General features: G+C 34.9%; 1 protein-coding gene across 1 annotated transcript in view; it reads right to left on the minus strand.

Annotated features, from left to right (window-relative positions):
• The window catches only part of LOC110108694 (mitochondrial-processing peptidase subunit alpha), a 33,224-nt gene that overhangs the window by 10,901 nt on the left and 6,862 nt on the right, over nucleotides 1–15,461 (minus strand). The window contains 4 exon segments of the mRNA XM_028695241.1: nucleotides 6,374–6,387; nucleotides 6,390–6,461; nucleotides 6,464–6,469; nucleotides 13,748–13,814. Coding sequence (XP_028551074.1) covers nucleotides 6,374–6,387; nucleotides 6,390–6,461; nucleotides 6,464–6,469; nucleotides 13,748–13,814 — 159 coding nt within the window.

Genomic DNA, 15,461 nt, shown 5'->3' on the forward strand with positions numbered 1-15,461 from the left:
GGTAAGGGAGGATTTTCTTCCCTTAGAATTGGGAAGTACAGATGTCATCCTGGGGATGAAATGGCTACAGACTTTGGGGGAGACCAAGGTCAACTGGGGTGCTTTGAGGATGGAAATAATGATAGAAGGGCAGAGGAAGGTGATCCAGGGGGATGCAGGGCTAACAAGGGCAGTCGTATCTCTCAAATCTATGATCAGATCCATACAAGAGGTGGGAGGGGGATTTTTGGTGGAGCTGCAACGTTTGGAGAGGGTCAGTGTGGGGGAAGAATGAGACATTCCACAGGTGGTGCAACTGCTCATATAGCAATACAGGGAGGTGTTCCAGCCACCCCAGGGATTGCTACCCCCTAGAGAGCAGGAGCACGCCATCCTTCTAAAAGAGGGAGTGTCATCGATCAGTGTTCGACCATATCGCTACCCCCAGATTCAGAAAGATGAAATTGAGAAGCTGATCAAGGAGATGTTGGAGGCAGGAATCGTCAGACCCAGTGTGAGTCCTTTCTCCAGTCCAGTCTTACTGGTCAAAAAGAATGATGGGAGCTGGAGGTTTTGTGTGGATTACAGAGCCCTGAACAAGGAGACAGTACCGGACAAATTCCCCATTCCAGTGATTGATGAGTTATTAGATGAGCTGCAGGGAGCGGTGGTGTTTTCAAATATGGACCTGAAGTCGAGCTAACACCAAATCAGAATGAAGGGGACATTCAGAAGACTGCGTTCAGAACACACGAGGGGCACTATGAGTTCTTAGTGATGCCATTTGGGCTCACTAATGCCCCCGCTACCTTTCAGTCCTTGATGAACAGGGTGTTCAGACAACACTTGAGGAAGTTTGTGCTAGTCTTCTTCGATGATATTTTGGTGTACAGCCAAACCGAGGAGGAACATTTGAAGCACCTAAAGGAGGTTTTGGGGATCCTACAGACACATCAGCTGAGAGCTAACTTAAAGAAGTGCAGTTTTGCCTAGTCAAGGGTGGAATATTTGAGACATGTAGTGTCTCAAGAGGGAGTGGCAGCTGACCAGTCAAAAATTGAAGCAATGTAGAAATGGCCCATGCCCAAGAACATCAGGGGGTTGAGGGGTTTCTTGGGACTGAAGGGATATTATAGGAGGTTTGTGAAGGGGTACAGTTCCATTGCTTGGCCATTGACGGAGCAACTGAAGAAAGACAACTTCTCCTGGGGTGATGCAGCGACCCAGTCCTTCGAAAGGTTAAAGAAAGCCATGACCACTACTCCAGTTCTAGCGCTCCCAGATTTTAGCCAGGTATTCGTGGTGGAGACCGATGCTTCAGGGTATGGCTTGGGAGCAATGTTGATGCAGAATCATAGGCCTATAGCTTATTTCAGCCAGGTGCCATCGACCAGGGCACGATTGAAGTCAGTATACGAGAGAGAGTTGATGGCCATAGTCTTGGCCATTTAGAAGTGGCGCCCCTATCTTTTAGGCCGGCATTTCATTGTTCGTACATATCAGAGGAGTCTGAAATACCTGTTAGAGCAAAGGATGGTGACTGAGGAGCATCATAGGTGGTTGTCAAAGCTGGTAATATGATTTTGAGATCCAATATCGGCCTAGGGTGGAAAATAATGCAGCTGACGCCTTATCTAGGTGTGTGGGGGAACTTCAGGAAGTGGCAGTTTCAGTACCCCTGATGGTTGATTGGGGGGCCATCAAGGAAGAGAGCATGCAGAACGAAGAGTTGAAGAAGATCAGGGAAGGATTAAAGAAGGACAGTAGCGGCAAGTCAGGGTACTACCTGGAGGGAGAGAGGCTGCTATACCAAGGAATGTTTGTGATGCCACGAACATCAGTACACATTCCTCACCTATTACAGGAATTCCACGGCAGTACAGTTGGGGGTCATTCAGGAGTACATAAGACATATAGAAGGTTGGCATCGGAGCTGTACTGGAAGGGGATGTTTAAGGATGTTGAGGAGATGGTGGCAAAATGTGAGGTGTGCCAGAGGAATAAGTACATGACAATGGCGCCTGGTGGATTACTCCAACCGTTAGCACTTCCGAACAGAGTGTAGGAGGAAGTGTCTATGGAGTTCATCGACGGCCTACCCCGTTCAGAAGGATTCACCGTCATCTTAGTCGTGGTGGATCGACTCAGTAAGTATGCACATTTTATCCTCCTATGACAACCTTACACCGCAGTATCAGTGACGGCAGCATTTATCAGGGAAGTGGTTCGATCACACGGGATTCCAGAATCAATTGTGTCGGATAGAGACAAGGTGTTCCTCAGCCAGTTTTGGAGAGAACTTTTCAGAATGCAAGGCACAATTCTCAAGAGGAGCACCACCTACCACCCACAGACAGACGGGCATACAGAAGTGGTTAACTGGAGCGTGGAGACATATTTGAGGTGTTTTGCTTCTGAAACACCACGTAAATGGGCTAAATGGTTGCCTTGGGCGGAGTATTGGTATAACACTTTGTACCATTCGGCATCCCAAATGACTCCTTTCAAGGTGCTCTATGGAAGAGACCCCCCACACTTAGTACATTATGGGAAGGGAAACACATCTGTCTCTTCATTCGAACAGTACTTAGAGGAGAGGGACCGAGTGTTGGAAGAGTTAAAGAAACATCTAGCGAGGGCACAACAAATAATGAAAAAGCGAGCGGATACGCACAGAAGAGATAAAATATGAGGTGGGGGAGAAAGTGTTCTTGAAGCTGAGGCCCTTCAGACAGAAATCGGTGGCTAGCAGGAGGAACGAGAAAATGGCCCCAAGATACTTTGGTCCCTATGAGATCTTGGGGAAGATTGGAGCAGTAGCGTATCGTCTGAAGCTACCCTCCTCCGCGACGCGCTGTATGGCCTGAATACAGTGACAAGTGTGCAAGGGCCGCTGCACCGGCGCCCGGGTGCAGTGTTAAATAGGCAAGGGTTCCCACATAAAGGACGGATGTGGGCAAAGAAGCTAATCCATGAAACTAAAATTAGGATAGGAACTTGGAATATAGGTTCCCTTACAGGAAAATTAATGGAATTAATAGATATTATGATTCATAGGAAGTTAAATATTTTGTACATTCAGGAAACTAAATGGGTTGGAGAGAAGGCTAAGGAAATTGATAGTTTAGGATTTAAACTTTGGTATTCGGGTAGGAGTCGTACTAGAAATGGTGTAGGTGTTATTATAGATAAGAGTTTAAAGGATAATATTATAAAAATTAATAGGATTGGAGATATAATTATAGCTTTAAAGATTGTTGTTTATGATAATATTTTTAATATTATAAGTGCTTATGCTCCTCAAGTGGGTTTGGATATGAGTTCTAAATTAAAATTTTGGAATGACTTAGAAGAATTAATACAAAAGATACCTCTTGAAGAAAGAGTTTTTATTGGAGGAGATTTAAATGGACATGTTGGTAGAGAGGTAGATGATTTTAAAAGCATTCATGGTGGCCATGGATTTGGAACGACGAATGAAGGTGGCAAGACCATATTGGATTTTTGTTTAGCTTATGATTTTTCAATTGCTAATACCTTATTTAAGAAAAGAAATGAGCATCTCATCACTTATAAAAATGGATATAATACAACCCAGATTGACTATTTTCTTATTAGAAAATTAAATCGTTTAGATTGCAAAGATTGTAAAGTTATTCCGAGTGAAAATTTATGTACCCAACATCGATTATTAGTTTTGGACTTTAAGATAAAGGGGCATAAAATAAAAAATAAAGTAAAACAATTTTCTAGGATTAAATGGGGGCATTTAAAGAATATTAACAAAAATATTTTTGGAAATAAGATTTTAGATCTTAAGATTTTGTCTGTGCATGAGGATGCTAATATTATGTGGGAAAAAGTGGCTACTGATATTAAGAATATTGCAAAAGATGTCCTTGGAGTATCAAAGGGAAAAGCTCCCAATAGTAAAAATAGTTGGTGGTGGAATCCTAATGTGCAAGAAAAAATTAAAAATAAGAAGCTTTGTTATAAAAATTGGTTTAATTTTAAAAATTCTGATAATTGGGAAATATATAAAGTGGCTCGTAAGGATGCTAAGAAAGCAATATGCGATGCAAAGGCATTAGCTTTTAGTGATTTATATAATAGATTAGATACTAAAGAGGGAGAAAGATATATGTATAAGTTAGCCAAACAAAGAGATAGGAGTAGTAAGGATTTAGTTCAAGTGAAGTGTATTAAAGATGAAGATCAAAAAATACTTTTCTTAGAAGATGATATTCAACAAAGATGGATGAGATATTTTGCTAAACTTTTTAATGAAGATTGTGAAAATAAGATTGACTATAGTGACCTTAGCACCCTAGATGAAAATAAAGATTTATGTTTTTATCGGCATATTAGTAAAACTGAAATTAGAGAGGCTTTAAAGAAAATGAAGGGTGGAAAAGCTGTTGGACCTGATGATATCCCAATAGAGGTGTGGAAATGCTTAGGAGATGAAGGAATTTCATGGCTTACTAAACTTTTTAATACTATTTTGAAGACTAAAAAGATGCCAGATGAGTGGAGAATGAGTATGTTAATTCCTATTTTTAAGAATAAAGGTGATGCACAAGATTGTGCGAATTATAGAGGTATTAAGTTAATGTGTCATACTTTAAAACTATGGGAGCGAGTTATGGAGCATAGGTTGCGGCGTGATACTAATGTTTCTCAAAATCAATTTGGATTCATGCCGGGTAGGTCGACTATGGAAGCCATACATTTATTAAGAGGTTTGATGGAGAAATATAGAGAAAATAAGGAGGATCTACATATGATATTTATTGATTTAGAAAAAGCATATGATAAAGTTCCAAGAGAAGTGCTATGGAGAGTTCTTAAAAAGAAAGGAGTCAATAATGCTTATATTCAAATCATTAAAGATATGTATGCAGGAGCTATTACATGTGTTCAAACACCAAGGGGACTGACCAAGTATTACCCTAATTATCGGTTGGTATAACATCAAATCAGCCTTAAGCCATTATTTCATTGCTTTAGTCATGAATGTTCTCAACTAGACATTTTTGCACAGAGGATGTGAACCTTGGTGTATGCTTTTTGCTGATGAATATTCTTCTTGTTGATAAGGACTAGAGAGGGAGTTGACGGTAAAAACTTAAATTATGGAGGTCAAACCTTAGAGATCTAAAAGGATTTATTCGCTGAGTAGATCTAAAACGAAATATATGGAATGTAATTTTAGTAAGTATATAGACCTTAGTGAGGGGAATTAGTGAATTTGGGCGATAAAGTCCATTAAATAAAGAGTGACACATTTTAGATATCATTGATCTATTGGTCAGAAGTGATGGTGAAATAGAGGATATATCACAGCATAATTCAAGTTAAGTAGTTGAGTGGAGGAATGCATCGAAGCTGTGTTATGTTGAGTAAAATTGTACCCCTCAAAACTTAAGGGAAATTTCTAATAAGATTGGTAGTGAGCCTGCCAAAGTGCTTTAATGGTTGCCGAATGTGGCCATAAAAGAAGGAAGCCATAATAAACTAAGTTAATTGTGGCAGAGATGAGGATGCCTCAGGTGGAATGAGTGGACTTTTACCCTTAAGAGATAGGATAACGAAAGTGAGCATATACTGTAAAAGGTTGGATGGAGCTCCAGTAGAAAGATAAATGAATTACGAGAGAGTTGCCTTAGATGGTTTGGGTCACATAAAACGCGTCGAGCCTTCAGTGACCCGAGTTAGGAGAGTAGAGGTATATAGATTTGACTTATGATAGAAAGGTAGGGGTAAGACCTAAAAAAGACAATTGGTTAGAAATATTAGGAATGACCTTTCACTTATATTAGATTTAAACGAGAAATTTTGACTTTAATAAGACACAATGTAGAAAAAGGATTGCAATTGTAGCCGACACCTACGTAGTCGGATAAAACCTTATTTTGTTGTTGTTGTTGTCATGTTAGAAAGGATAACCTTCTCTGCAACTACCATTCCAAGACATCAAGGTTGGTAAGCAAACATAGTCACAAGAACATGTAGGCATAGCCCATCGAAACTGAACCCAATATATTCATCTGGAATGAAAATTTCTTGTATAGCAGAAATTACAATCACGTAAAAGAATTTTTAGCTCAAATATGAATACATACAAGAAAAAATATTAGATAAATTGTAAGAATGGAAAAAGATACATTTATATATCTTTGTTCAGAATCTGTTCATCTCCCATTTCCAACATGGCACTTTTCGTAATAGAAATAATTTTCTTCCAGTTAATAACCAACTGGTAATCAATTGCAGCTATTTTTCAGAAAAATAAAACTTCGAATACTTGGAATCATATCTCAAATTACTTATAATGGAGAAAAAGTTCATTTTTCATTAATAAATAGATTATACGTATGTAGAAATCTCTTACCGTGGTTAAAAAGATCCAAATAGACCTGTGTCATTATACATGCTACTAAAGGCCGAAAAAGAATGCACCTGTTGATACTTGTTGAGACACGAAGATCTGCAGTCGATCAGCTATCTTTAGCTTCAATGGTAGGAAAAAAATAAATTCTTAACAAAAGATATTATTCAAAAAATTGACAATAAGTTGCTCAAACTAGTCTAAAAATAAAGAACATATTTAAGAACTGGCTAGTCTGGTTCAACCAAAACGGACCCTCCAAATTAAGTAGGTGATCGAGCATTGAACGGCGAAGCAGATGACCGAGCAGACGAGTGCAAGTAGCACGGGCGAGTAGACAAACACCGAATTGCTGAGAGAGCGAATCAATGTGATCAATAAGCGAAATAGACTCCTCACGAAGAGTAAATCCATCGCTCTGGTCCAGTTAAGCCAAACAAGAGAACATTGAAGTTTTAGGGAATTGGATATGCTGATCAAGAGAAGAAGGAGAAGAAAGGTTTGTTTGTCAAAATTTCATTTTATGAAATTATTATTGATTTTAGCCTAAGAAGAGATCATTGTTTTAATTAAAGTCAAAAGGAAGGAAATTGGATGAGAGAGTTCTTGGGTTTCCATTTCTGATGATGGGGAAATAATAAGTATTTTAATTTTGTTTTTCCAATTCAAATTTAAATATAATATATATGTATAACTTGTAGTTTTAGTTGAAAAAATAGCATACGATCATTAAAGAAATGAGTTGGTGGAAGTTTCGGTTCGACAAGGAAGAAGTAAAATTGAGGTAAAAGATGCAAGCTATATAAGTGAAATTTTAATCAATTTAGAAAATTTTATATGCAATGTGATTAGAAATATAGTTTGTTAAATTAGAGGAATTTGATATTTATTATTGTTTTGACAATATTTAATCTTCAGAATTTGATCTAAAATATTTAATGCCAATTAATATTATTTTGAACATTAAGAAATAAATAATTGAGCTCAAAGAATACAAAATTTTGCAAAAATTCTGGAGGAAGTTTGGGTTGCATTAAGAATATTTCAAAAATTCGAGGATTTGAAAAGATCTATACACACGAAAATAATTAAAATGGATAATCACAATTATTTTATGATACACACAATTCTCATTCATGTTATTGAAATTATTTAATATTGTAGATATATATAAACAAAATGTTTAATGTATAAGATGAATCAAATTAAGGAAAATCAAAGCAGTTGTTCGTTTTTTTATAGCAATTTCACTTTTTTTTTCTTCATGCAATTATTGGACATTGTATCATATATGTACATTGATATGGTTTATATGTTTATTATGCATCAATTGAGAAATAGTAAGCAATTAAAGTGACAATATATATATAATAATATATATATATATATATTATATATATATATATATAATATATATATATATATATATATAATATATAATATATATATATATAATGAAATAAATAAACGAATCATAATATGTAAATAAAAGTATAAAAAGAAGGAAAATATACACGCATGCAAATACAAGAGTTCACTCTATTATGATATTAGCTGTGGACGCGCAACGTGCTCGTGCACGTTAAATGAAAAAGAAAAAATATTGCACAATCATTGGTACAAGATTTTTATAATCCTTCTGTAATAAATTAAAAAGAGAAATGAATAAATAAAATAGAAAAAGGAATAAAGTTAAATGAAAAGAATATAATAAGAATCCACATTTATATTGAATGTTTACATATATGCTAAATGAAAATTCTGGCAAAGAAACATAATTGCTTTTATGTATGCTTAAATATTATATTATAAGTTATAATTATCCATTGAGTTCATTATGAAAATTCAAAATATTAAATTTAAATGCCAAGTAAATCTCCTGTGAATTAAATGGCTGAAAGAAAAGAATTCGTGTACATAAGACGATGATCAAATGGTAATAGGTAAATTGGTTTATTATATGTTTAAATTAGAAAATTTTGTTTTAGTGACTCTTCAATTATATGTGGGATGCTAGTTTGTTAAGTATTTTATATTATTGAAATAATTGTACTAACCATCCCGACCATCTGTTCCGGCCTCGTTAATTTTGAATCTCCTGATCGGGTCATGTTTGTTGATGACAAGAATTTCATCAGCAATATCTCCGTTTTAGCTGAGAACCACCCAAGAAAACTAGTTTCAACAGTACTAGTGTTTCATCAGCATTTTTTACCCAATTTCATGTTTCAATACATGTAGTTTAAGATATTAATAACTTATAAATATATTTTAGGTACTTAATAAAGTATACATTTTATGTCCATGTACAAAATAAATACATTTAATTCAGAAGACTAACCATATTTTCATTATCTCTAGTTAAAGGTGTACCATGGAGAGAAGTTCAAAGTTGAAAGAGAAGCAAAAATGATATCCATGTTCAAGTTGGACAAATTTTAACAAGGAGAAAGTTCCCAAAATCAGTCAGCAACCAGAATTCAAAACAAAAAGTATTTAGGGCAGGGAGCACGTCTGTGGATTGTACTTTGTCCATGGGTGCCATTAGAAGCAACCCATTGAGCAAGCACCTTCTAAAGCTACCTGTCCAACAGGCAATTCAATTTTTTTTTTAAATGGTGCTTGTTGAGACAACAGAAAGTTCTTGATTGATTCTACTATCTTACATGTGTTCAAATATAAGAGATAAAACTAGAAGAAAATAAAAATAAATAAATAAGAGAATATGCTTAATAATGAAGATATATTACATAAAATTAAATTTTAAATAATTTTCAAATTTCAACCTGATAAAATCTATATGATAACCCCCTCCCCCTCCTCAAGCCGGAGAATATTGCCAAGGAGATTCATCAAGCTGCAAAGACTGGGGAACATGGTGATCCCGAAGCTCTTATTAAAATATCCACCAATTATTCTTTGGTGATATATGAGTAGTGATCTTCATTAATAGAACTGCAGTTATGATGATATCTCAATCTATTTTAGTATGTTTTATTTTTTGTAAAAAATAGGATAGTTGGCAATGGCCAATGTGGATCATTGCTCGACTATCATCGGCATAGTCAACTTCCATGCACATTCACACTCACACCGAGTCAACTCTTACATCATTAGTTGAGAATTAATCCTTAATGATAGCTTATGATGGACTCAAATAAAGCAAGAAGGGCTCATGCAGGTGCAGGCAGTTCCATAAGGTAAAATGGGCAATTATTTCAAGATGCTTACATGGATTATCGATGTGAAGGCAATATACGTTATCTGGGATGAAAATTACTGGTGTTTGGAGATTCACCTTGCTTTCTTGCATTATAAATACTCGAATTTGGCGCGCACGCGCGTGTGTGTGGGGGGGGAGGGGGGGGATTGGTTTGATTGTAAATGGTTAAGCTCCAAAATGTTCTAACAATCTCACACTCCTGCTAATTTGTCTCTTCGTAAATGATTAGTGCATGCGGAAGAAAGGCAATAACATGTATTTCAACTCATAGATCCAACCATTAGCTCTCACTAAAATTCATTTCAAAATTAACATTTCTATAGAATTTTGTAGATGATCTAAACAATTATGATGAGAAATTAAATAGTTGAAATAGAGGGTTGTTGGACCCTAATTAACCCACTAGGCCATGTTAGTGCCAAATTAATTAATTTTAATTAGTCTTAATATCAGGCTACATTATAACATCAATAAGGAATAATATTAGTATTTAAATAAACAATTGACTAATGTTTGAACAATCCAACCGAATGCCTAATTTTTATAAAGAGAAAAGAGCAAAAAGGGCAGTAGTATGTCAGTTCCAACTCACATGTTCAACCGGTTAACTATCTCAATCTATCAACTAACTCTATTTATGCAATTTTGGAAATGTTTTGTACCACGGTGTTGAGAAATTAAAAGACTGATTTAGGTGAATGTTTGACCCTATTTAACCCACAAATCGATGCTAGTGCCTAATTAATTAAGTTGTGATTAATCTTGATATTAAGTTATTGTTAAGACAACAAGGAATATATTTAGCCTTTAAAATGAACAATTGACTACTGTGTGAAAAATTCAAGTAAATGTCCAATTTTCATAGGGGAAAATGAGGACGAGCTATTTTTTTAACAAGTGGGCACATAAGATGACAAATAGTAAATATAAGATAATCAAAAGAACAAAAAGAGAACTCCATACAAAATAAAAGGAAGACTTGCAGAAGGAAATAGGGAGATATCAGATATCATAGTGAAGTTAAAAACCATTAGCACAGTACCACTTAATGGCCAAATGAAAAAAATTTATATGAAGTTTTAAGGATATTTGACAATTTTAACAAGATTGCATAATTTTTAGCATTTTTATTTAAAAAAAAAAAAACTACCTCACGCATTTTGAATAGGTAGGGGTATAAATGGCTTATCATTAAGTTATTAGCCATAACAATAAACTTCAAACCCACTAAACTTCATCATTATCAGCCTTATCCCAATAATTTTGGGTTTCACATTATGAATCAACATCCGTCATTCATACGGTCATACCTATAAAGTACTATTTGAAGAGTTAAATCTATATTATATAAATATTTTTGCCGAAATTCTATCCATGCTATTTTTGGCTTATCCATTTTCCTTATAATTCTTCCGGATTAGTTTTAGCATTCATCTTATTAGTGTATCTCCTAACATTTGTTATACATGCCCAAACAAACAAAGTCAATACTTCAATTCATTATTCTCCATGGGGAGTACTCTTATAGACCCTCCCATACAATCATTGTTCAATCAAAACTTCCAAATTTTGTCGTTTCTTATTTTTACTACATCTAAACTAGTAATCAAACTTACTTATCACACATGAGAGTAACAACCCTTGAGGATATAGGTTTAAAGAATTTGTGGAAGCCATATAAGCAACATCGAAAAGCAAAGTTCATCTATAGGATGTTCAAATATAGTATAATAACTTCATTCAGCAATTGTTTCAGTTTAATGGCTCAAAGCTATAATAAAAATCAAATAGTTTCTCATTTTAAGGAAATCAAGCAAACTTCTCTTTAAAAAGAACTAATATCCCAGCTCGTAAATAACATTCCATCTCAAATGCTGACCTGATAAATATGACTATTTGGGTCATAAAAGGATAATATTTAATAGTTTTATCTTTTCCTTCTTGCTCACATCATTCTTCCCCATTTAAGACTTCAAAGCGCAAAAACTATTATTTACAATGCCTTTCTGCAAGTTCTTGTATTATTACAATTTATTTATATTACATGGTCTGTGTAAATTTATTTAGCACAAAACAAAATAATCATGAAGAATATGAATGTTAGTTGCACCTTACGTCGGATAACCTAATCCATTGCCTAGCATCTAAAAGGCCCTAAGCAAAGGAAACATATCTGACTGACACATTTTTAGTAATTTTTTCTTTTACTTGTTTTAATAAGAAGTGTTTAAGAGACAGCAATTGAACTGTTATAATGATTTTGAAAACCAATGGTTAACTCTAGTATTCATTAATGCCACCAAAACAATAATATTTTCAAAAAGACTGGCCCAAATTTATGGACTCGGAATTGGTTATAAGATTTCAATTTAATAATGCCATTTTTTCCATACGAAGGAAATTCATCCAAAGACCTCCAATGACCATCTTCTCGATAAGTTCTGCAACAAGACTTAATAACAAGGGAGTCATTTGTGGCTAAAGTGACTCTAAGATTTTATATTTTTGTTGTGACTTTTTGGGGTGATTGTGACTTTGAGCGATCAAGTCATTAATAAGAGTATACATTTTAGATATCTTGGGTCTATTGTTCAGAGTGATGGTGAAATAGATAGGGATATTATTAGTGGAATTCAAGTTAGATGGATGAAGTGGAAAAATGGATTGTGCTTGTTTTGTGATAGAAAAGTCCCTCTCAAACTTAGGGAAAATTCTATAAGATGGTAGTGAGACCTGCAATGCTTTATGGTGCAGCATGTTGGCCATCAAAAGAGAAACATAATATTAAATTAAGTGTTGCAGAGATGAGGATGCTCAGGTGGATAAGTGGTTTTACTATTAGAGACATAATACGAAATGAGCATATACGTGAAGAGGTTGGAGTAGCTCCAATGAAGATAAGATTATAGAGAGCCGACTTAAATGATTTGGTCACATAAAACGGCAGCCTTCCGATGACCCGATTAGGAATGTAGATGTATTAGATTTGACTTATGTTAAGAAATGACCTTTCTTTATTAGATTTAGATTAAAATTTGACTCTTAATAGGACACAATGGAGAAAAATCATTCATGTAGCCAACCCCGCATAGTGGATAAAGGCTTGTTGTTGTTGTTGTTGTGCCTTTTTGGGCCAGTTTGCTTGGAAGATACGGTAATGCAAGGAAACCTTTTTTTATATAACTAGGGTGGCTTAGACTTGTACAAAATAAATAAGTTTTTCTAAATAAAATTCTAAAGGGTTTGATATTCCTTCTAACTTCGAAAATTAACTCATTGATCAAATTGGAGCCTTGAAGATTTGTAGAAAACACTATTCCATGTATGAAGCTCAATTCTTCTGACTTAGTGGTTTCTTTCCTACTTTATTTTATTTTTATAAATCATATTATTGGTTTGCATAAGAGATTGAATTTATGCAAGTTGGAAATAATATTTGTCTCGAAATACATGATTCCACAACTAGATCAGATGGTTTTTATGTTTCTAATTTTCTAAGTCTCATCCGCATTCAACTTATTCAATTTTTTATTGTCAATCAGAAATAATGAATCATTGATAAAATTAATAATTTATGACTTATAGAATTTATGTTTGTACTGCATTATTTCATGCATGTAATAATAAATTTGTAATAAAAAACCTAGAACGTGAATCAACAATATCATAGTTTTACATCTCCATTAGGAAATCTAATTTCCCATTCATTATCAATTATAAAATGGTTCTGATATTTCGATTTAGTAACGAAATTTTTTTATGCAAAGCCAATATTATAGTTTTACATCTCCAATAGAAAACCTCGAGTTTCATAAAGTTGTGCATGTTTTGTACTCGAGTGGTTTTGCGCCCAATTCAAAGCTAAACAATCCATTATCAAGTTGAGCATAGCCATTATTTGCCTCAACCAAATCTCAGTTCAGGCCAAGCCTGACTAATTATTTTTTATCCAAACGTAAATCAAGCTAAAGATCAACATATAATTTGCCCTAATAATTCAACCAAAGAGAACATAGCATAAAGTTGACATATTTTTGAAGAAAATAGCATAATTTTCTTTCCCAAGAAGTTCAACCAAGAAAATCATAGCATAAAGAAAAATTACATGGGGCAGCAAAAATAAATAAATTCATACAAGGGGATGAAGGTCATACATAACCGAGAATGCATCCCTTTTCCAGGGCCACCAGCAGAGAATGAGCCGCCGCCACCCATCAAAGTCTGTCAGACATAAGCAACATAAGACAAAAGCCATAGAAAGTCCAAAAAAGTAAAACTACAAATAGGGAGTAGGAAAAATGGTGTTGATTGTTGTCAGCTGAGACATGCACTGGAATTTCACCAATGCAAAGAACAAAATTAAATCATAAAATGCATAAAAAGCCATCTTTTCATCAACATTTCTTATTAACAGATTTTTTTAATTGAAAATCAAAGGAAAATAGGCCTCTTTTTTTGCTTCAACACCACCACCAACAACAACAACAACAAGCCTTTACCCCACTACACGGGGTCGGCAACATGAATCCTTTTTTCATCATTGTGCCCTACTAAGTCAAATTCTCATCTAAATCTAATAAAGATATGTCATTTATAATATTTTCTAACCAAATCTTTTCAGGTCTACTTCTTCCTTTCTTAACATAAGTCAAATCTAATACATCTACTTTCCTAACCGGGTCATTGGAAGGCCGCCATTTTATGTACCAAACCATCTAAGGTGACTCTCTCTAATCTTATCTTCTATTGGAGCCACTCCAACCTTTTCACGTATATGTTCATTTCGTATCATGTCTCTAATAGTAAAGCCACTCATCCACCTGAGCATCCTCATCTTTGCAACTCTTAACTTAATATTATGCTTCTCTTTTAATAGCCAACTGTTACGCCGGCCCAGGAGGGGCCGACTGGACCGGTCCGGGTCTATTCCAGGCGACGGAATAGACCCAGCAGATGGCCTGGGTTGGGCGGAAGCCTTGTGGAGCCCATTATGGGCTTAATGCAAGATTAGGAGGGAAATAATTTGAACTAAGGGCTGTTTAGGTATTTTGTAATATTCATTTGTCTTTAATTAGGAGTTTTGTAGGGATTTGGGGGTATCTTGAATTTGAATGTATTTTGGAGATCTAGGTTTTCTTGTTCTTGGGCTCTAGACTACGGCTAGAGATTTGGAGAGTTTTTTTCCTTCCTCTCGAATCGAAGGAAAATTGTATCTTGCTTGTCTTTTGCATCTACTAGTGGAATACAATCGTTTGCAATTGTTTTCCTACGCTTACTCTCAGTTTTTCTCAGATTTTCCGCTGTTTTTAACTGTTTTCCTGTGCGGGACAGCAACTGGCTTGGAGAGTTGTTCTAGAAGTGCAATAAAAATCACATGTATATCCTTCTTATTCTCTCTATACTTCTCAATCAAATCTCTCAATAAATGTATAGCTTCCACAGTAGACCTACATGGCATAAATCCCAATTGATTTTGCTTCACCAATAAAGCAAAATAGTGCTTCAACTAAACTTGTAAAGCATACCGCTACTACCATGGCTCTTTACATAAAATGTCACACCAAGATTAACATGTGAAACATATAAAAAACTTGCACTCACACAACCTAGGCTTCACAAGCGAGGAGAGCACACTTGTGGAGATATACCTTTTTTCCAGTTGTGGGAATAGCAATCGCTCTATTCATATAGCCCAACGTATCATTAACAATCAAGTAAAATGGAGACAACCCTTAACTTTTTTTTTTTCAAATAATGATCACAAAAAATTCTCAAATAACAACATAATATTTTGTATCAACACTAGAAAATGTGATGTATGACTACGATGCTTGCAATGAATTTATTAAGAGCTTGCACAACTTTTAA

The sequence above is a fragment of the Dendrobium catenatum genome, unplaced genomic scaffold, assembly GCF_001605985.2.
Source record: "Dendrobium catenatum unplaced genomic scaffold, ASM160598v2 fragScaff_scaffold_621, whole genome shotgun sequence".
Lineage (NCBI taxonomy): Eukaryota > Viridiplantae > Streptophyta > Magnoliopsida > Asparagales > Orchidaceae > Dendrobium > Dendrobium catenatum.